The following is a 21,031-nucleotide window of genomic DNA, read 5'->3' on the forward strand; positions in this document are numbered from 1 at the left end:
AATATCTTGGCAAATATCTACAAGGATTCCACAGCTACCTTGGTTCTCCACAAGAAAAGTAGAAAGATACCTATCAAGAAAGGGGTCAGGCAAGGAGACACAATCTCTCCAATGCTATTCACTGCATGCTTAGAAGAAGTATTCAAGCTCTTAGACTGGGAAGGATTAGGAGTGAGGATCGATGGCGAATATCTCAGCAACCTTCGGTTTGCAGATGACATGGTCCTATTGAGCAACAATGGAGAGGAATTACAACAAATGATTGAGGACCTTCATCGAGAAAGTGCAAGAATTGGGTTGAAGATGAATATGCAGAAGACAAAGATAATGTTCAATAGCCTGGCAAGGGAACAAAAATTCAGGATCGCCCGTCAGCCTCTAGAATCTGTAAAGGAATATGTTTATCTAGGTCAATTACTCACAGGGGACCCTGATCATGAGAAAGAAATTTACAGAAGAATAAAATTGGGTTGGAGTGCATACGGCAGGCATTGCCAAATCCTGACTGGGAGCTTACACTGTCGTTGAAGAGAAAAGTGTACAATCATTGCATTCTACTGGTGCTAACATACGGGGCAGAAACTTGGAGGTTAACAAAGAAGCTCGAGAACAAGTTAAGGACCGCACAAAGAGCAATGGAACGAAAAATCTTAGGAGTAACGTTAAGAGACAGGAAGAGAGCGGTGTGGATCAGAGAACAAACGGGGGTAGACGATATTCTAGTTGACATTAAGCGGAAGAAATGGAGCTGGGCAGGCCATGTAATACGTAGGATGGATAACCGGTGGACCATTAGGGTTACAGAATGGATACCAAGAGAAGGGAAGCGCAGTCGAGGATGGCAGAAAGTCAGGTGGGATGATGAGGTTAGGAAATTCGCAGGCGCAAGTTGGAATACGCTAGCGCAAGACAGGGGTAATTGGAGATCGCAGGGAGAGGCCTTCGTCCTGCAGTGGACATAAATATAGGCTGATGATGATGATATCATTGCTCTAAACCGACAATTTAGTATTTTTGCAAGTCATCATATTTTTTTGCAAGTCGCCCTTCCTATGATTCACAAAACTCAAACTGTGAATTGGCACTCTTTTGAGTAGTCACTCTCACTTGGATCCTAAAATCTCACTTATATATTTTTGCAAGTCACTCCCCTGCTCAATATCCCCTTGATTCACACAATTACTGCTTGGTTCACCTTCATTTACTCTATCATTTTGGTTTTATTTCCATCACACTTGGTTTGCTCTATTACTCCAAATTTCCAATTTTCATCACTCTTGATTTACCCTATCACCACTTGGTTCACCTTCATTCACTCAAAATTCACTCTTCATTATCTTAGCTGACTATCTCATCATTCAATGCCATCTCCATATTCCATATCTCGATCCTCATGCCATCTTTTCTCGACATGATCTTTCTTGCAAAGTTAATAAAGTGCCATTCATCCTCTCATGCGAACTCGTTCATTCCTCGCGCAATCATTCAGTGGAACAATCTGCCATCACACATCGGCAGAAAAACTGACAGAGGAAAATTCTAAGATTTACTTGCTGGGATGGAAATGTGTAATATTTTGTTTATCGTTCTTTTGTTCATCCTTACCTTTCGCATTATGCTTAATGTTTTAATTATATATTGTTGTTATTCTTCCTAGTAGGTACAGCATTCATTAATGATTGTATCCCCCCTCTATGTAATACCCTCCCCGTGAGGGCCTTTAGAGGTAACATGAATAAATGAATTACTTTTCGTTTGACTCCTATCACCAAACTAAACCATCTTAATTCACCTTCAATTCTCTCTTAATTCATCTCTCTGTATAACCATTTTTTATCATCATTACCATCATAACCATACTTAAACCCATTACTATCAATAATTCTCGGTTATTGGCCACTTTTTGTGTTTATCGACCCATTTTTCCTGCTTTGTCATGCTGATTATCATAATTAAATTAATGTCTATCATGATCATTTATCAACATCTATTTATATTCCTTGTGTAATTACCTATCGATTGATATATTGTCACGAAGTTAGCAGTCGAGGCCTCGGCAAAACGGTGTTCTTTTTAGTCGGGGCTGACACTTGGGGAGCGCGCGTTCCAGAACACATTTCGTCGTTCTGGTTGCAGCGGCCGGCGGCCACACGTGCCCGCCTATCTCGCGTCATTTCTCCCCTTTCAAAAGCGACCGCCCCGGTCAGCTGGCTAAATAAAGTGCATGAGGTGGTAGGACAACTCTAATAGCAAATACGGTCACAAAAGCTAAGGATAACCACAACACTGCGTAGGACAGCGAAGGGTTTGAAAGGTGCTCTTCACTCGCAGGTGTAGTACGGCTTCATCCGTACTACGTGTACAACTTCGGGGCGGGGGCGTCATCGACTCAAGCGAGGATCAACGCTTTGGGGCAGGACCTCGTAATTCACATCACTAAGCCGGCGCACAACCTCGTATGGTCCGAAGTATCGTCGCAATAGTTTCTCCGTCCGAGAGCCCACGGTGACGGACAGGTGTCCACACCCATACGTGGTCGCCGGGGTTGTACTGGACATTCCGTCGGCTCTGGTTGTAACGACGGGCATCGGTACTCTGCTGACTGCGGATGCAGTTTGGAGCAAGCTGGCGAGCTTCCTCTGCTTTCTGGATAAAGTCATCAGCGCCCTCGCTTGTCGGGGTGCCATCGTCTACTGGAAGCATGGCGTCTAAAGGTGTCGTGACGCGACGACAAAAGACAAGTTCAAATGTGGTGAGCTGGGCGGTCTCCTGCTGAGTATTATAGGCAAATGTCACGTATGGCAAAATTTCGTCCCATGTCTTGTGCTCTACATCTACATACATCGACAGCATATCGGCCAGTGTTCTGTTAAGGCGCTCTGTCAATCCGTTAGTTTAGGGGTGATAAGCCGTGGTTTTCCGATGGTTGCTGTGCGTCAGCGTGACCACTTCTTGTATTAAATCAGCAGTAAATGCTGCACTGCGATCAGTAATGAGGACAGCGGGTGCACCATGGCGCAGTACAATGTTGAGGACGAAAAACTTGGCGACTTCAGCAGCGGCGTAACGGGTTAGGTAGTCAGTTGCGACGATTATCCATTTGTTTTCCGAAGATGACGTGGGAAACGGACCTAGGAGATCTATGCCCACTTGTTGGAACGGCGCTGGAGGTGGGTCCAGAGGTTGGAGCAGACCGGCGGGCTTGACGGGTGGTACTTTTCACCTCTGGCAGTCACGACAGGTTTGCACATAGTGCTGAACAGACGAAAATAGCCGTGGCCAGTAGTATCGCTGGCGTATGCGTGCTAGTGTTCTGGTGAAGCCTAAGTGTCCAGCACAGGGGTCGTCGTGACATGCCTGCAAAACTTCTTGGCGCAATGCCGTGGGGACGACGAGAAGGAACGTTTCCTGACTGTTTCCAAAGTTTTTCTTGTAAAGTACATTGTTCCGTAGACAGTACAATGTCAGTCCTCGTGACAGCTAGCGTGGGACAACAACGTCAGCTCCTTGAAGATACTGGATAAGAGCAAGCAGGTCTGTGTCGGCACGTTGGAGGTCAGCCATCCTCACCGTGTCAATGACACCAAGAAACGGTAAATCTTGCTCCAAATCTGATGATGTCAGTGGAATCGGAGCACGTGACAGGCAGTCACCGTCACTGTGCTTTCGTCCGGATCGGTAGACGACAGTTATGTCATACTCTTGTAGGCGGAGACTCCAACGAGCAAGGCGGCCTGATGGATCCCTGAGATTGGCAAGCCAACAAAGCGAATGGTGGTCGCTGACCGCTCGAAGTGGCCATCCATACAGGTAGGGTCGAAATTTACTGATGGCCCAAACGACTGCTAAACGTTCCTTTTCAGTGGTCGAGTAGTTAGCCTCTGCCTTTGTGAGACTACGGCTCGCATAAGCTATTACACGTTCCGTCCCGTCTTGCCACTGAACAAGAACGGCTCCGAGACCAATGTTGCTGGCGTCCATGTGGGTTTCATTTTCAGCATCATCGTCAAAATGCGCGAGCACCGGAACTATTTGCAGTCGTGTGCGCAATTCTGTGAACGCCTGTTCTTGTTCTTCCGTCCACAGAAAGGCCACATCGTGGTGTGTTAATCTCGTCAAAGGCTCAGCGATTTTTGAGAAACCTTCAACGAAACGACGGTAAGTAGGCGCAGAGTCCTAAAAACCTCTGAACAGCCTTCTTATCTGTAGGACGAGGGAACTCAGCAACGGCAGCCAACTTCTCAGGATCTGGCCAAACGCCCTGGGGGCTGACCACGTTTCCCAGAAACTTTAGTTCCTGAAAACCAAAGTGGCATTTTTCAGGCTTGATGGTGAGGTTTGCCTTGCGGATAGCATCAAGAACACTCTTCAGCCGTGCCAGGTGTTCATAGAACGTGCTTGAAAACACGACGACATCCTCCAGGTAGACGAGGCAGGTCTGCCACTTCAGTTCAGCGAGTACAGTGTCCATCATTCGCTGGAATGTGGCGGGAGCGGAACACAGGCCGAATGGGAGGACTTTAAACTCGTATAGCCCGTCAGGTGTCACGAATGCAGTTTTCTCGCGGTCGCGCTCGTCGACTTCGATCTGCCAGTACCCTGACTTAAGATCTAACGAGGTAAAAAACTGGGCATGACGTAGATGGTCCAAGGCGTCGTCAATCCTTGGCAGGGGGTAAACATCGCGCTTGGTGACTTTGTTAAGCTGTCTGTAGTCGACACAGAAACGTAGTGTATTGTCCTTTTTTACCAGAACGACGGGCGACGCCCACGGGCTTGTCGAAGGCTGAATCACGTCCTCGTACAGCATTTCTTTAACCTGGCGTTTAATCGCCTCTCTTTCCATTGGCGACACGCGATGTGGATGCAGACGAACTGGGCGCGCCGATTCCTCTGTGAAAATACGGTGTTTCGAAACGGAGGTGCGCTGAACTTTGGATTCTGTAGAGAAGCAGCTAGAGAATTCGTTCACGAGGCCTAATAGTCGTTGCATCTGTTGTTCCGACAAACCGGCATTAATGTGAATGCGGCTGCTAAGCGTGGTAGCATGTCACATCCGGTGAAGTCACCTCTAAAGTGCCGACGTCGGAGAAGTCCACAATTTCATTGAGAAAGGTGATAGACGTGCCTTGAGGGACGTGCTGAAACTCGTTGCTGAAGTTCGTCAGAAGAACTAGTGACCGTTTGCTCTGCAACTGAACAAGGCCTCGAGATATGCAGATATACCGTTCGAGCAGCAACGGAATGTTTGCCTCGGCAATGCCCTCGCGGTCGTCGAACGCGTCGGAGGTTAGAAAGGCTAATACGCTACGCCTCAGCGGTAACGTGACGTTGTCGTCGACGATGTGCAAGGCGTTGTCATGAGTGTCGTACTTGTGGCTTGCTATGGCATGCGCCTTCGAAAACGTTACCTGCGACTCTTGCAAATTAATGATGGCTCCATTAGCCTGCAGGAAGTCCATTCCAAGGATGAACTCTCGAACAACTCAGGGAACATTCACCCGTGCCATACACCTGCCCACGGGATTTAAGAGGTGTCCTCCGGCAGTATGGACCTGCGACCCAGTCCACGGCGTGTAAACTTCTTTCAATTTAGCGGCAAGTTCTCAGCTCATAACAGAGGTGTCCGCGCCAGTGTCGACTAAAGCTGTGACTTCTTCGTCGTCTATGCTGACTGGAATATCCGATGTTACGATGTGCCTTGGATTGCCTGAGTGCGTTTGAACGTCGGTCTGTTGTCGTCGCTGTCGTCTATTGCGTCGTAATGGAGGATATTCGGTACGCTCGGCGTCAGTGGCCTCACCTCCGGAGGTCGCTGAACTCAGTTTTCCCGGTTTGCAGGGCTGGACGAACGGTGCCTAGGGGCGTCTCGACGGAAGGCAGGACTTGCCGACCAGTATCGTAACGGAGCCGGTGACGAAAAGCGAGGCTCGTGCCTTGGCTGTTAGAAGAAATTGCGACGACTGGCCAGGAAGCTCCCGATCTCCACCGGACGCTCACCAGGTCGTGGACGCGGCGAATTCGGAGAGAACCCACGGAGACCCACGCGTCGGTAGGGACACGTCCTGTAGATATGGCCGGCTTCGCCGCAATGAAAACAGAGCGGACTGTGATCAGGAGCGCGCCAGACATTACTCTTTCTTGGCCTGGACTCGTTGATAAACGGCGTGTTACGACGGCTGAACCCGACTTCTGTCTGTTCCGTGGTGCGCACGACGTTTGATGTATTATACAGCGACGGACGTCATACGGCTTCCGCATATGTCATCCGAACTTGCTCCTGCGGCTGTGGTGCCCCAAAGCGTTCAGGAACTTGGATGGCTTGTCTGATCTCGTCTCGCACCATCTCCGCACAGAAAGTCGCGCGACCGGGGACTCGACCGCCTGCATTTTTTTGGAGCTCTTCTCTTATGACCGCTCTTATTCTCTCGGGTCGCTGACGTTGCTTCCCAGTGTCACGTTAGGGACGCCACTCGAAATTGCAGTCACGCTTCGATTGTACTGCCTGGCGCGCTGTTGTAGTGCCCTTTCCATTGCAGTGGCTTCAGTGAGAAAGGCCGCAAGCGTAGTCGGTGGGTTGCGGATAAGGCAGGCAACGATTTCGTGCTTTACGCCTCGCATTAGGTGTCCAACTTTTTTTGTCTTCGGGCATTGAAGCATCTGCACGTCTGAAGAGCCGAGCCATATCTTCAATGTACGTCGTGACACTCTCATTAGGGGGCTTGAATTCTTGCCTGCATAGCCAACTCCGCTCTCTCCTTTCTGTCGGCGCTGGTGTGGGCGGCAACTAACTGCCGACGAAATTCGTCCCACGATGTCATTGTCGCCTCGTGGTTTTCGAACCACGTCTTTGCGGAGTCCCCGAGAGCGAAGTACACATAACGCAGCTTGCACTCTTGGGACCAATCGTTGAATTCGGCGACCCTTTCGAAGTGGTCAAGCCAGTCTTCGACGTCTTCAAGAGCACCTCGTGGAACACTTCGGGTGTTTGCGGCTGATGCAAAACGATCTGTGTCGGCGTGGCAAGCGCAGCAGTAGACGGTTGGTGCATCGTCATGGTAGGATCAGGCCGGCCGGCCGGCCGGCCGGTAGAATCAGGTAGCAGACCGTGCTGTGGCTGAAGTCCCTGAAGACAACGGCTGGTACGGATGTGTATCGGGGTAAGCTCTGTCGGACTACGCACTGGGGACGAGTCAGGAGTATGCTGTCTCGGGCGATCGTATTGTTACGGTGAAGGGAAAGAAGAAGGTGACGCGAACGAGAGGAAGACGAAGTCTCTGGCCGTTGCCTGAACGCCATATTTCTTCACTTGTAAATATACATCCTTCTACACTCGTGGGCCTGCTTTCTTCCTGCAACATTTTGGTGGAAGGTGCTGGGTACAATCACGGAACTTCGCAGTGGACGTCATCTACCTGCCGCCACAATGGCAGATCAACCGACACAACCGACAACGCCTCAGCAGTCCACGCCAACGGTCATCCTCACTCATCTGCGGGACCCGGGGACATTTTGTGGCACGGACAACACCGACGTCGAGGACTGGCTTGCGATGTACGAACGTGTGTGCGACAACAACAGGTGGGGTCCAACAATGATGCTAGCAAACCTCATGTTTTATCTGAAAGGAACTGCGAAGCAATGGTACGATACGCATGAAGCTGACCTAACAAGCTGGGATGTCTGCAAAGAAAAAATGCGTGACCTGTTTGGCAGACCTGTCGGTCGTCAGTTGGCAGCAAAAAAAGAACTTGCATGCCGCGCTCAGACGTCCACAGAATACTATGTCGTGTACATACAGGATGTGCTGGCTCTCTGCCGCAAGGCTGATAACACCATGACCGAGGCGGACAAGATTGGTCACATACTAAAAGGTATTGCAGACGACGCCTTCAATCTCCTGATGTGTAAGGATTGTGCCACTGTGGATGCAATTATAAAGGAGTGCCGGCGCTTCGAACAAGCGAAAGGCCGCCGCGTCCCTCAACATTTTGACAGGCTGCCCAATACCGCTGCGACATCTTCGTGCGCAGACCCGCCGCGGTTCGTTCAGCCGACAGGATCAGAAGATCTAACGCGTATCGTTCGCCGTGAGCTTGAGGCCATGGCTCCGGCTCCAATTCGTTCCGACTGTCGGGAAAGTGTGCCCGCTATCTCACTTATACAAGCGGTCGTTTGGGAAGAAATAGCGAGTTTGGGCATTCCATCTCTCTGCTCGGTCCGCCGTACGAACACCTACCAGATTTCTCCGGCCGCTCGCTCCCAGACGCAAAGCTTCCCGCCACTCCGCCGCAACCCCGCTGACTGGCACACACCGGATGACAGACCCATCTGTTTTAATTGTTCCGGCATTGGACACATCGCCCGTCATTGCCGTAATCGCTGGTCGTCGTCTCCGAGTCACTACCGCCAAGTACCAGACAATCGCACTTTCTCGCCCTACACGCCGCCTCGGAACATCAACGCCGACAGTGCTCCACCAAGATCCAGCCGCTCCCCGTCTCCGCAAGGCCGTCGGTCCCGTTCGCCTCTCGTTCACCGCTCTTCGTCCCCATCCGCAACCGGTCGCTTCCCTTTGGGAAACTAGGTGGTGCAGCTCCCGGAGGTGAAGCTGCAACTCCGGCCCGGCCCACAAATCCTCTGTTGACCCTGCCTACACGTGGAAACCTACTGGACATTGAAGTTGATGGTGTTCCTGTCACATCTCTCGTTGACACAGGAGCGCAGCTTTCAGTTATGAGCGCTGCTCTCCGCCGAAGGCTCAAAAAGGTTCTGACTCCCGCCGTACCGTGCACTGTGCGAGTCGCCAATGGGAGTACTTCACCTGTTCTTGGAATGTGCACAGCACGTGTGACCATTGCGGGCCATTATAGCGTTGTTTTATTTATCGTCCTCGAGCACTGTCCACACGACCTAATTCTCGGCCTCGACTTCCTTTCGAAACACTCTGCCCAAATTGACTGCTCCGCAGGTGTTGTACAGCTGGATCTGCCGCTTCCTGCCGACGCAGACGCAACAACTTGTGCTTCACCCCGCTTATGTTCTGCTGAGTTTGCACGGCTGTCCCCACAGGCGGCTAACAATGTCCTCCTGACGCCCTGTCCTCCCGTACCTGATGGCGAGTACGTCGTGTCTCCGCTTACTGACGTGGTTTTGTCACGAAATATTGCCCTACCGAGCACCTTAATCCGGATCCTCGAAAACTGCGCTCGGGTGCCCATCCTCAATTTTGGATTTTCGACGCATGTGCTGCCACACGGCATTGCCGTCGCACTTATCACTCCTTTGGATGAATTTGAGATTTCTTCTTTGGCCTCCGAATCCTTCCTGAGTACCAACACACCTTTGTCACCCATTCCTTCGTGCTCGACGCCTGCGGACGATGTTTGTAAGATGATCGCCCCTGACCTTCCTTCCGAGCAAGGAACAGCTCTTTGTCACCTCCTGTCATCTTATCGGGATATCTTTGATTTGGACGACCGTCCACTTGGTCAGACATCTGTCGTCACGCATCGCATCAACACCGGTGACGCTAGCCCCATTCATAGACGGCCATATCGTGTCTCCGCAACAGAAAGGGCCATAATCCAGAAAGAGGTCGACAAGATGATGGACAAGGACATCATTGAACCTTCCAGTAGCCCGTGGGCATCACCGGTTGTCTTAGTAAAGAAAAAAGACAACTCTTGGCGCTTCTGCGTTGACTACCGTCACCTCAACAAGATAACAAAGAAGGATGTTTATCCCCTGCCTCGCATTGACGACGCTCTTGACTGCCTTCACGGATCCCAATACTTTTCATCAATTGACCTCCGCTCCGGCTATTGGCAGATTAGCGTCGACGAGTTGGACCGTGAGAAAACCGCCTTCGTCACACCGGACGGTCTGTACCAATTTAAAGTCATGCCCTTTGGATTATGCAATGCGCCAGCTACATTCGAGCGCATGATGGACTCTCTGCTGCGCGGCTTGAAGTGGTCTACATGCCTGTGTTACCTCGACGATGTGATTGTGTTTTCGTCGGACTTTGAGAGCCACCTGAGGCGCCTCACGACCATACTCTCCGTGTTTCGCAGGGCTGGCCTTCAGCTAAACTCCTCCAAGTGCCATTTCGGTCGCCGTGAAATTACCATGCTCGGCCATCTCGTAAACGCCGCCGGAATCCAACCTGATCCACAGAAAGTCCACGCTGTGCGCAATTTTCCTGTACCTTGTTCAACAAACGATGTCCGTAGTTTTCTGGGCTTATGCTCTTATTTCTGGCAATTTGTGAAACAATTTGCCGACATCGCTCGCCCTCTCACTGACCTTCTTAAGAAAGATGCCTCTTTCTCTTGGGGACCACTGCAGGAGCAAGCCTTCTCTACCCTGATCGAGCGGCTTACAACCTCCCCGATTCTGTCACACTTTGACCCTTCTGCGCCTACTGAAGTACGAACTGACGCGAGTGGTTATGGCATCGGCGCTGTCCTCGCTCAACGTCAACAGGGCCACGACCGTGTCATCGCTTACGCCAGCCGCCTTCTTTCCACGCCCGAGAGAAATTACTCCATCACTGAGAGGGAATGCCTCGCGCTCGTATGGGCAGTCGCGAAATTTCGGCCTTACCTTTTCGGTCGGAGCTTCTGCGTCGTAACCGATCATCACGCCCTCTGCTGGCTCTCCTCTTTGAAGGACCCAACTGGACGACTTGCACGTTGGGCATTGCGTCTACAAGAATATACATTTTCTATTACGTATAAGTCAGGGCGCCTGCATAAAGACGCTGACTGCCTGTCCCGCAATCCCGTGGATCAACCGGACGATACCGATGCAGACTCGGACATCAGTATTCTGTCTCTCTCCGGCTTTCTCCATATTGGCGACGAGCAACGCCACGATCCTGTTCTTCGAACACTTATGGAACGCCTAAGCTCCTCGCCTAATGACCCGTCTCTGCGGATGTTCACCTTGCGCGATGGAACTTTATACCGTCGTAGTGTTCGTCCTGATGGCCCGGAGCTGCTCCTAGTCGTTCCAAAGCACCTTCGACTGGCCATGCTCCAGCAACTTCACGACGCTCCTACTGCTGGACATCTGGGCATCACTCGTACTTACGACCGCCTGCGGCGCCGCTTCTTCTGGCCCGGCATTTATCGCTCTGTGCGCCGTTATGTCACTTCTTGCGACCTGTGTCAGCGCCGCAAGACGCCTGCTATGCCTCCTGCTGGTTTGCTTCAACCAATTGCTATCCCTACAGAGCCCTTCTTCCGTGTGGGCCTCGACCTCCTTGGCCCCTTTCCTATTTCTATGAAAGGAAACAAATGGATTGCTGTAGCAACCGATTATGCCACGAGATATGCCATTACACGAGCGATGCCAACCAGCTGCGCTACAGATGTCGCCGACTTCCTACTATACGATGTCATCCTGCACCACGGCGCCCCTCGCCAGTTACTCACGGATCGCGGCCGCTACTTTCTCTCGAAGGTCGTCGATGATCTGCTCCGCTCCTGTTCTACAGAACACCAGCTCGCTACCGCATACCACCCTCAAACGAACGGCCTCACCGAACGACTCAACCGCACACTAACCGAAATGCTGGCCCTGTACGTTTCCGACGATCACCGCGACTGGGACGTCGCTTTACCGTACATCACTTTCGCATACAACTCGTCCCGTCCCGATACTGCCGGATTCTCCCCATTTTATCTTTTGTATGGCCGCGACCCCACCTTGCCCTTCGACACGTTGCTACCTTCCGCATTACAATCACCCAACACTGGTTACGCTCGCGATGCTATTGCCTTAGCCGCCCAGGCCCGAGAGGTCGCCCGTCATCGCCTCACAGTCTCGCAAGCTTCTCAAAAACGACGCTACGACCTTCGGCACCGAGACCACCATTTTTCACCTGGTTCCCTTGTCCTTCTCTGGACGCCTTCACGTCGAGTCGGCTTGTCGGAAAAACTCCTTTCCCGTTATTCTGGTCCATACCAGATCTTACGACAACTGTCCGACGTGACATACGAGATCGCCCCAGTCGGTCAGCCTTCAGTGTCTCCCAACGTCACCAGCGATGTTGTTCACGTCGCCAGGCTCAAGCCCTATGTCTCCCCATTAAGTGACGCTCCATAACCTGCACCGGGACGGAGCTAACCCCACCGGGAGGGTGATGTTACGGTGAAGGGAAAGAAGGTGACGCGAACGAGAGGAAGACGAAGTCTCTGGCCGTTGCCTGAACGCCATATTTCTTCACTTGTAAATATACATCCTTCTACACTCGTGGGCCTGCTTTCTTCCTGCAACAGTATCATTTACCCAGGAACTCCACCAGAAAATGTCACGAAGTTAGCAGTCGAGGCTGTGGCAAAACGGTGTTCTTTTTAGTCAACGCTGACACTCGGGGAGCACGCGTTCCAGAACACACTTCGTCGTTCTCGTTGCAGCGGCCGGCGGCCGCAGGTGCCCGCCTATCTCGTGTCAGTATAATGTTATTGGGTTTGTAATTATCTTAAAGGGGCCCTGAACAACCCCTTGGGCTTGGTGAAATACAGTTAAATATGGATATAACGAAATTGGCAAAAAGCTTTGTTATAAAGAGGATTTCGTTATATGCAGGTTTGGCACGAAAATTAGAAAAAGATGCTTTGACCATATTTACTCGATTCTAATGCACCCTCTATTGTAATGCGCACCCGTTTTCCGTTTTCGTTGAAGCACTCATCCTTGGAATGTCACACCAGGTACTGGATGCGGGGACGCGTGTCGTTTCGCACAAGCGCGAGGCGTCAAAAACGAAGAGCGAGCGACACGATGGCGTCGTAGTGTCTTACAGTGTCACCTAGGGTCCGGTTAGTGAAGTGAAGCGCAGAGACTTGCGCAGTAACCAAAGAGAGTGGCACTGCCAGCGCATTGAAAAAAAAAACTGGAAAAGGAGAGTGCTGGCTTGGCAGGCTAGGCCAGCTGCAGCAAGCGGCAGGATATCAGGTTTGAATCGAGGGAAGGGGAAAGGTAACACCCGCGGCGGCAAGATCGCCGTGTGGAAGGATCCAAGCCCGCCTCGCGCATGTGCGCTTGCTCTCACCTCGCAGTTGCCGTGAATTTGAGCACGCCAAGCACAACGCTGCCGCTTCGCATTTTGTCGCGGTGGAGAAGGTGCTTCCGGTTGCTGTGCTAGCTTCCGGTTGCTGCTAGCACAAAAATAACAAAATTCGGGGCAAAATCTCTAGGTTGTCGGCAGGGAAAATTCGTTATTTCGAGGGGGTCTTCTGCTACCACTTTGTAACGCAGAGGTCTCAAATACATGTGCTTCTGTGGAGTAACGGCGGGGAATAGAAAAACTTCGTTATATCCAGGAATTCGTTATACGGAGGTTCATCATAAGCAGGTTTAACTGTAACATAGTCCGCGGGTAGCATATGCTGTTGTGAACATCTCAGCCAAGTTCTGCTGTCGTATGTGGTCCGTGGAGTGCGAAGTCACCTTTTTCTCAAATGCTCTTGTTTCAAAAACTCCGTGATCCTCGCTCTTTTCTGTGTGCTTTATTTTGTAATAAAGCACACTCCCACACAGGGCTGCTATTGGTCGCTGCGATCGGCTACAGCGCGGCCGCCACAAGGTGCCACCACGACTCCACTGGCTCAGCCCACTACGGCTCTCTGAGGACAACCGCGTTTGGCTTACATTTAGCACATCGTAGGCACCAAAATCGGAAGTCCAAAGTGAAATTTGAACTGCTCGCCATAGTGACGTCACGGAGGCGGAGCGTTGTGGCCCCGCCCCACTCCGCCGTAGCCTTTGCAGTGCAAGGCATTGAAGGAACGGGAGCACAGCGGAGGCCGTGTTTGATTGCCAATAACTCCACTTCTGCTGAATGCATTGGAGTAATTTTCGGGGCAAAGTGATTCTGAAATAGCCTATTTTCACTTTGTCCACTTCGATAAAAAGTGGTTCAGGGCCCCTTTAAGGAGTTATCAATTTGTTGTACATATTTTCCGGATTTCTAGAACAATTTTTTCAGTCACCTCAAAACGAGACATATAAAAATTTCGCCTTAATAAATCGGCGTTTATTAAACTTGAGTGCACAATGACAAAAGAAAACAAGAGAACTCTACTAGCATCAACAAAAGCCGATCAACATTCACTGGGTGCTGTTTGCCCTCAATTACTTCTCGGCCACATTTAGTTAGCTGTAACTAAACAGTGTTTTCTGAGAAACCCTCATGCGTTTTCATTGTAGCTTCATGCTACAGTCGAGAGAATGACAACTTTTCCCTTTCATGAACTTTCCTCCACCTTGTGGGCTTTCGTAGAACCATACCTGCCAAGTCACCCGGATTACCCGGGAGACTCCCGGAAGTGGACCATTTCTTCTGGTTGACAGGAAAATCTCCCGGAAATTGCAGTTGTGTCCTGTTTCTATCCACGCCCAGCGCTTTGTCAGGCCACATTGCCAGAAAGAATTCAATTCAGTTGGAAGTGCATCGCGTAAAACATTAAGCAAGTAGTAGGGAATACCCTATACATGCGCTATTTCGTTAACCGCACAGCCGCTCCTTACGCTGACGAGGTTGTGGAGTGCCCTAGTGGTCCTAGCTAGCGAGCAAATTCCACAACTAGCAACACTAGACTCTGCATCGTTCCGCTCAGGCATTGCGTAGGCCTACGGTCAGTCATGGCTTTAAAAGTAAGGAGCGCTAGCGCAAAAAGTGTCAAGTATTTTAATGTAGTGCTCAGCCGAAGTGACGTTGGGCATTTTGTTGATACTACAGAGCAGTGCAGAGTGCGAGTGGCAATTTAATATCGTGAAAAATACGAGGAAGCAGTGCCGCTCGTCCAAGACACTGGGAAACGTCGACCTCGCAAAATGTGAAAGAAATGGAATTTCTTTCAATCAATCATTATCTGAAGAATTTCTCAATACCCGCCGTGGTTGCTTAGTGGCTTTGGCATTGCGCTGCTAAGCACGAGTTCGCGGAATCAAATCTCGGCCACGACGGCCACATTTAGTTGGGGGCGAAATGCAAAAACGCCCGTGTGCCGTCCATTGGGTGCACCATAAAGAACCCCAGGGGGTCGAAATTAATCCCGAGTTCCACACTACGGTACGGTGGCTAGATGGGTAGGTGTGCCGACTGAGCGTAGTTCACCACTTCTCCGCATCACGACGCAGAAGTGGCGCTGCGGACAGCATAACAGCTGAGCTGCGTGCAGTGTCGGCTGCACTGTGTAGACGAGCGGCCTGTTCGATAGCATCGCTGCCTCTGCTCTAGCTTTGAAGTACGCACTATACAATGCCGTTTTGAGCAGTGTAGGCAAAGCCAGAATGGGGAATTTGTTACTGTCATCTAGGGTCAGAAGACACATATGCTGAAGTCAATTTTATAGCTTGGCGATTAGTCACATTTATTAGTATAGATGCGGCGCTCCAGCCCATTGCATTAAATACGTAGATGCCTTTTTTTCCATGCATAAAGCAATACTGCAGCAGTGGTTTTATAACAGTATATGGAAACGGTGTTTACGTGATATTTAGTGAGTTGTAATGTTTCAATTTCGAGAAATCCAGCTATTGGTGTTTATTGCTGCCTCAGTTACAGTATTTAAATTGTTACGAGACGAATTGTGTTGGTCAGTGCATATGGTTCACTGTTCGGTTGCAATAAAATAAAGCAATACGTCTTGGGCTAGATTCATGAATATGCTTGAAATACAAGAAAAGCTCTCGTAACGTGAATCAGCAGACGCACCAACATAAATAGCCTAGCACCAGCAAGGTCGCAATGTTGGTCCACCACATCATAACATTATTCACAGCACATGCCTCCGCTTCAGGTGATTCCTCTTCTCCCTGTTGCTTTAGCGCGCCATGTTCTTGCCGTTGACAAGAAAGTAAAGGCGTGTAATTGAATAGAACTTTACAACATCGTTTGTGAGCTCTTTATTGTGCCGCTGACAGCCGATCAAATTCGGAGAATTCAGCTGCAGAAAGGATACAAAGTCGACGATACTGTTCCTTCGTAACTCATTTAAACTGAAGCACAGCTTGAAGGCGTCTTCGAGCGATGCTAGCAGTTTTTATTGCGATAGCAATTATATGGACACTCAAAAGCAGATTTCTGCCGTCAGCGTCGCCGTCGCCGTGAGGTTCCGTATGACGTCATTTGGAGAAGAAATTGTCGCCGTGCGCCGAACGCTGTATGTGCGAGTGAAAGGGCGCGAGGGGCGCGTCTTTCACGGGGAGTGAATGCACGGCGGAGAACAAACGCTCGTTCTGCGCCGTGCTCGCTTAAGGGCTGCAGAAGTAGGCGTCTCTGTTCTCCTTCACAATCACCATGTATGTAGAGCAAACGCGCCTTCTTCCGACGAGCGAGAGGCCGTGGGGGAGGGGGAGGGAAGGGAGGCGACGTTTAGCTGCGGCACGCAGTGCCTATTTATATCAGAGGCTCCGGCAACAGTCACCAACGCCGCACGCATTTTGAGCGAACGCGGGCAAAATGCCGATGGCGTCGACATTTCTGCGTGTTGCCGATGCTGCTGCATGTCCAAGTTTATACAGCTGATAAAGCTAATATCATTACTCCGTATAGCTCTCTACAAGTTTGCTATCGCAATTGATGCTTCGCCTTTCAGGTGAAACTGCGACAACTTTTTTTAGTGCTTCAGAAGGGAGCAACAGCCCAGACCTACTCATTCTTTTGAATTCAGTAATGTCCCTGAGGAATCGCAGCACTTGGTTCTTTGCAGGAACTTTCTTGATACATAGCCTGCTATATAGAATATAAGCCTAGAGTCACTTTTCTTATCCCTGTAGCAGCGCAGCGGTGCTCGATGTCGCAGGCACTGAGCACCTTATGTGCAGCTTGTTCATTAACGTCGCCAATACTGAGCAAGCTACTGCGCAGCCCTGGGCGAACATTTCCGCTGTCTATCTCACAAATTTAGAGCCTGAAGCCCGACTTGCAGTTCGGAGCAAAGCAGTAAGTGTGCTTGGGTGGTCTTTAGTGGAGCAATGCTGCCGCTAATCTCGCCGGTCATTTTTCCGACTTGGAACATTCCACATCACTTAGGAACTTGCAAACAGTACGAGAGACGCGGAGCTCTTCACCTTTGAAACTGACACGAACAGACGACATAGAACTATTCCAATACGGGCTTTATTATTATGATTTTTTTTTGCTCGCCGCCAGCCCCCTGTAGCAGATGACGTGCGTTGCAGAACGGTTCTACTGACCGCAGCGCCACTTTTGTGTGATGACACGGAGAAGCGGTGAACTACGTTCCAGACACGCCGGTCGGCACACCTACCCATCTAGCCACCGTGACTACGGCGTGGCGTGCCTCATAATCAGATGGTGGTTGTGGGACGTAAGACCCGAGAATTTAATTAAATTTGAATTTTTGAAGACAGAATTAGCACAATGAAATGTTTGCGAAAGTGAGACAGTGATGTGCATGTGGTCATTGGTATATCGGTAAATAAAATTGGAAGTTCTCCGGTCAGTACTTGAAAATGTAGACGTGGGGGGGGGGGGGGGTTGTGTAACCAACTAACCCCCCCCCCCCCCCCCCGTTCGGAAGAACTCCTGGATGGAGGTTCGTCGAACTTGGTAGATATGTAGAGCTGATTTGCCGCATCCTAGTAGTGTTCTGCAAAGTCAAATAAAGAACACATTTTCTTGATCGGCCTGTATATCACATGTGGAGCTCCACAAATTGCTCCTAAATGCATTTCTACTGCTTTAAAATGGACAATTCGTGCTCCAAACCAGGGGCCAAATTTAACCTTAAGGGCCAAATTTTTTGCTCCCAGAGCTGCTCCAAAATTCACTTGGCGACTTCCATCCCGGTGACAGGAAGGTTGAGCGCATTTTGCATATTTATGTAAGCTGGTGCAGTGTGATGAGTTATGGTATATGGAGAAACATTAGGCTTTCATTCTGGCAGCTAGTAGTTCTGTAGCTGGATGTGATGGCACAAGATTTAGTGCACACTGTGCCATGGGGTAAAGTGAATGTGGTTAAGTTTCAATCATACTAGATATGTGGTGTTTAACATATCTCTTCTGTTTCCTGTTCACCAAGGGGCTTCAAAAAGGTCGCGCGAAGCACACGACGTCCCGAGTAAAAGCTGTGCACAAGCGGCACCGCGAGTTGGCCAGAAAGGCAGCAGCAGAACGAGCAGCACAGCACCAGTTGCCGAAAGCAGCCGCTGCAGTGGCAACTGTCGGCACAGTCTCAAAGGCATCAACGCCTAAGGCAAAGAAGCCCAAGCCAGGTGGCTCAGCACAGCAGCCGTCGTCCAGCCAGCAAGTCACGTGAGTCTGTGCAAGAGTAATAGAGCGAGCGACACGATGACGTCATAACCTAGTGTCAGGTTAGTGAAGGGAAGCGCAGAGAAGTTGTGCATCTGTCGTGCAACTGTGACAGATGCACAAACGCTGCACTTTAACCCGTATTTAATCAAGTCGGTAAAATTGGCACTTTACTTCGTCATAGCGAAATTGTTATTTGAAATGCAACTTTTTATGCAAATAAGTACAGTCGCCTGCTGATAATTCTTGCACGAAAGGGGCCCTAAAAGTTCCCAATTATTGTGCACTTGGAAAAAATTAATTTCAATTACGAAAAACATTTCACGATTTCATTTTGATACGTTTCATGCGATGTCGATATCTGCACATCAATGGCCCCTGCAACTGATTGTGTCGCACGCAGTGGGACGACGTCATCAGTGGACCTATCTCCACACAGTCCAAGCATTGGAGCGTCAAAACCTGTCGACGCCACAAAGGAAGCCTGGCTTAGTCGCATGAATTCGAGGCGTCGGGTGACAGCGCGTTGTTCACTTCCGCCATGTCTGTTGTACATTTGCGATGTTGCGTGAGTGTTGTGTCAGAGAAATCAAGCAGGGTCTGCTGTGGCGTAGGAAATTTCGGTATTGTTTCTAGTATTGTTGTACGAGTAAAATGTTTGCCATTTTCTCGCTAATAGACGATAACAAAGTATTCAGATGATAACGAAGGTTCGTAGTTGTAACAGCTGTATTGACCCTTTTCCCGGCGATCCCGTGGGCGCTGCCATGTTTGATCAGGTGGTGACGCATCCATTGCTTGCCTCAACTGCCTCCGTTGCCTCCTTGTTTACAATGGAAGTATATCACGCCGGCGCAGCTTAGAAAACCTCTGTTTTGGGAGATATTGTAGACGGTATAGCTGGGTAGACGACACGAAGCTTTGATCACAGCTTCTGAGAACATGCAAAAGCGCTTTCGAAGCTCATTAAGCTTTGTCCTAACGGTGCGAGCAGCATATAAGGTGCTTGTTCTAAAAGCGGGGCTGTATTATGTATGTATTATGTATGTATTCCAAGCTATCCAAACATTCCGCTCATGAATTGAATCAGGATTAGTGTGTCTTGCTCTTTGTTCTTGATTTGGCAAATATTTTGAAGCAGTGGCTTGTCAGTTTCAGACTCAGTGAAGTTCCTCGGTGCAGCCACTATCTGATTATTTTCTGCCTAATCGCTCGCAGGTGTGCTCAGTTCCGATAGATTTGTTCTTGCTGTGCGCAAGGCTTGGAATGTAGATGTTTTGTACATTGCAATACCTTGTAGCAAATATATATTACCGCTAGTAACTCGCTTACTCTTGTTAACCGTCACGAAACATTCAGCTTCGACCATTCGTGCGCCATCGGTGTAGTCCGTCATTTATTGTGCGTATATCGTGCGCATATATTTAAGTGTGCACCCATTCACTTATTCTTGATGCGTCGGCGATAGAGTGGGCGTAAGTTTTCCTGCCATTTGGGATAGATGTGTATAAATAACGGGCGCGAAGCTTACTATGACAGGAAGTGGCACTACTTACTCCCTTTGTCATTGTTTAACGAGTGGTACTCACTCTTGCCGATGTTCTGTTGCTCAAGGCCTTTCTTTGAAGGTTAGCGATACAATGCTGGCGGATGAGCGAATTTTTGTATCCTCTAGGAAAGCCGTACATCTCGAAGTGCCGGTAACATGTTCGGACAGTTGCAGGAGTGGTCAGCAAAGTTGGCCACACAGATTCATTCTATTCCTTAACATTCCAGTCACTATTTTTGCAGCCAACTACTGCACACGTCTTCAATCCACATGATTCAATCTAGCACGATTGGAGCACAGTGTGTTAGCGAAAACTCAGTTGCATTTCCGACAGCTGATGGCACAGAAGCAAGGTAGAAGCGGTAATGGTTTTGTATTCGTGCGCGGTCGCTGAGGAGACGTATGGCGCGCCGCCGTGAGCGCCATCTCGTTTTTCTAAAACATACTTCTCCGCAAAAAGGGTCAATAAATTGCAGTAAACATTTGTTTACGGAATAAATTAACAAGCATGGTGGCATGAACAGATCTCACTCAATGACTGCGAATGCTCGCTACCAATGCCTCTCCGAAACTCGAGATTACGCGACTTCCAGCACTAGACACCTGAGAAGGCAGCCTTCAAATAGAGCATGCAGGCATCGTGAGCAGGGCATGGGATGCCACCATCCTTCTCGGATCATCCTCGCAGCAAACGTCTCGCACTTTATTACGGAGCACGACGGCGAGAGGCCCTCCTTTCGTATTGTGCTCGTACCGCAACGTATCGAGCTTCGGAGTCTGGTCTCTGTCGTACGATTTGAGAGGCGTGTTGCAAGCAACGCGTGTAATTCACCCGTTTGACCGGATGCAGCCATGGCTGTTTCATTTGTCGCCTCGGCAACCCTTCGTGGCCGCAGTGAAATTTCATTTAATGAAATCGCTTATAAACACATTTCATTATATTGGGGTTCCAAATACAAGGTGTTCTATGGAGTTATAAGAAGTTAAATACTTCGTTATATAGAGAATTACCTTACAGTCGAACCCACTTATAACAGTTCCAGATATAACGATCTATCGGTTATAACGACTACATATCAGGGCATTTACGATTTTCCGATCCTATGTGTTGAAACTGCTTCCAGATGTAACGAACATTTTTTAAAAAATCATACTGTTACAATTATGTTACAATCATAATTGAAAAGC

General features: G+C 49.6%; 1 protein-coding gene across 1 annotated transcript in view; it reads left to right on the forward strand.

Annotated features, from left to right (window-relative positions):
• The window catches only part of LOC119430978 (zinc finger protein 354A-like), a 45,857-nt gene that overhangs the window by 3,677 nt on the left and 21,149 nt on the right, over positions 1 to 21,031 (forward strand). The window contains exon 2 of the mRNA XM_037698442.2: positions 18,065 to 18,297. Within this exon, the coding sequence (XP_037554370.1) occupies positions 18,065 to 18,297 (233 nt within the window). The remainder of the gene's footprint in view (positions 1 to 18,064; positions 18,298 to 21,031) is intronic.

This window comes from Dermacentor silvarum, chromosome 10 (assembly GCF_013339745.2).
Source record: "Dermacentor silvarum isolate Dsil-2018 chromosome 10, BIME_Dsil_1.4, whole genome shotgun sequence".
Classification (NCBI taxonomy): Eukaryota; Metazoa; Arthropoda; class Arachnida; order Ixodida; family Ixodidae; genus Dermacentor; species Dermacentor silvarum.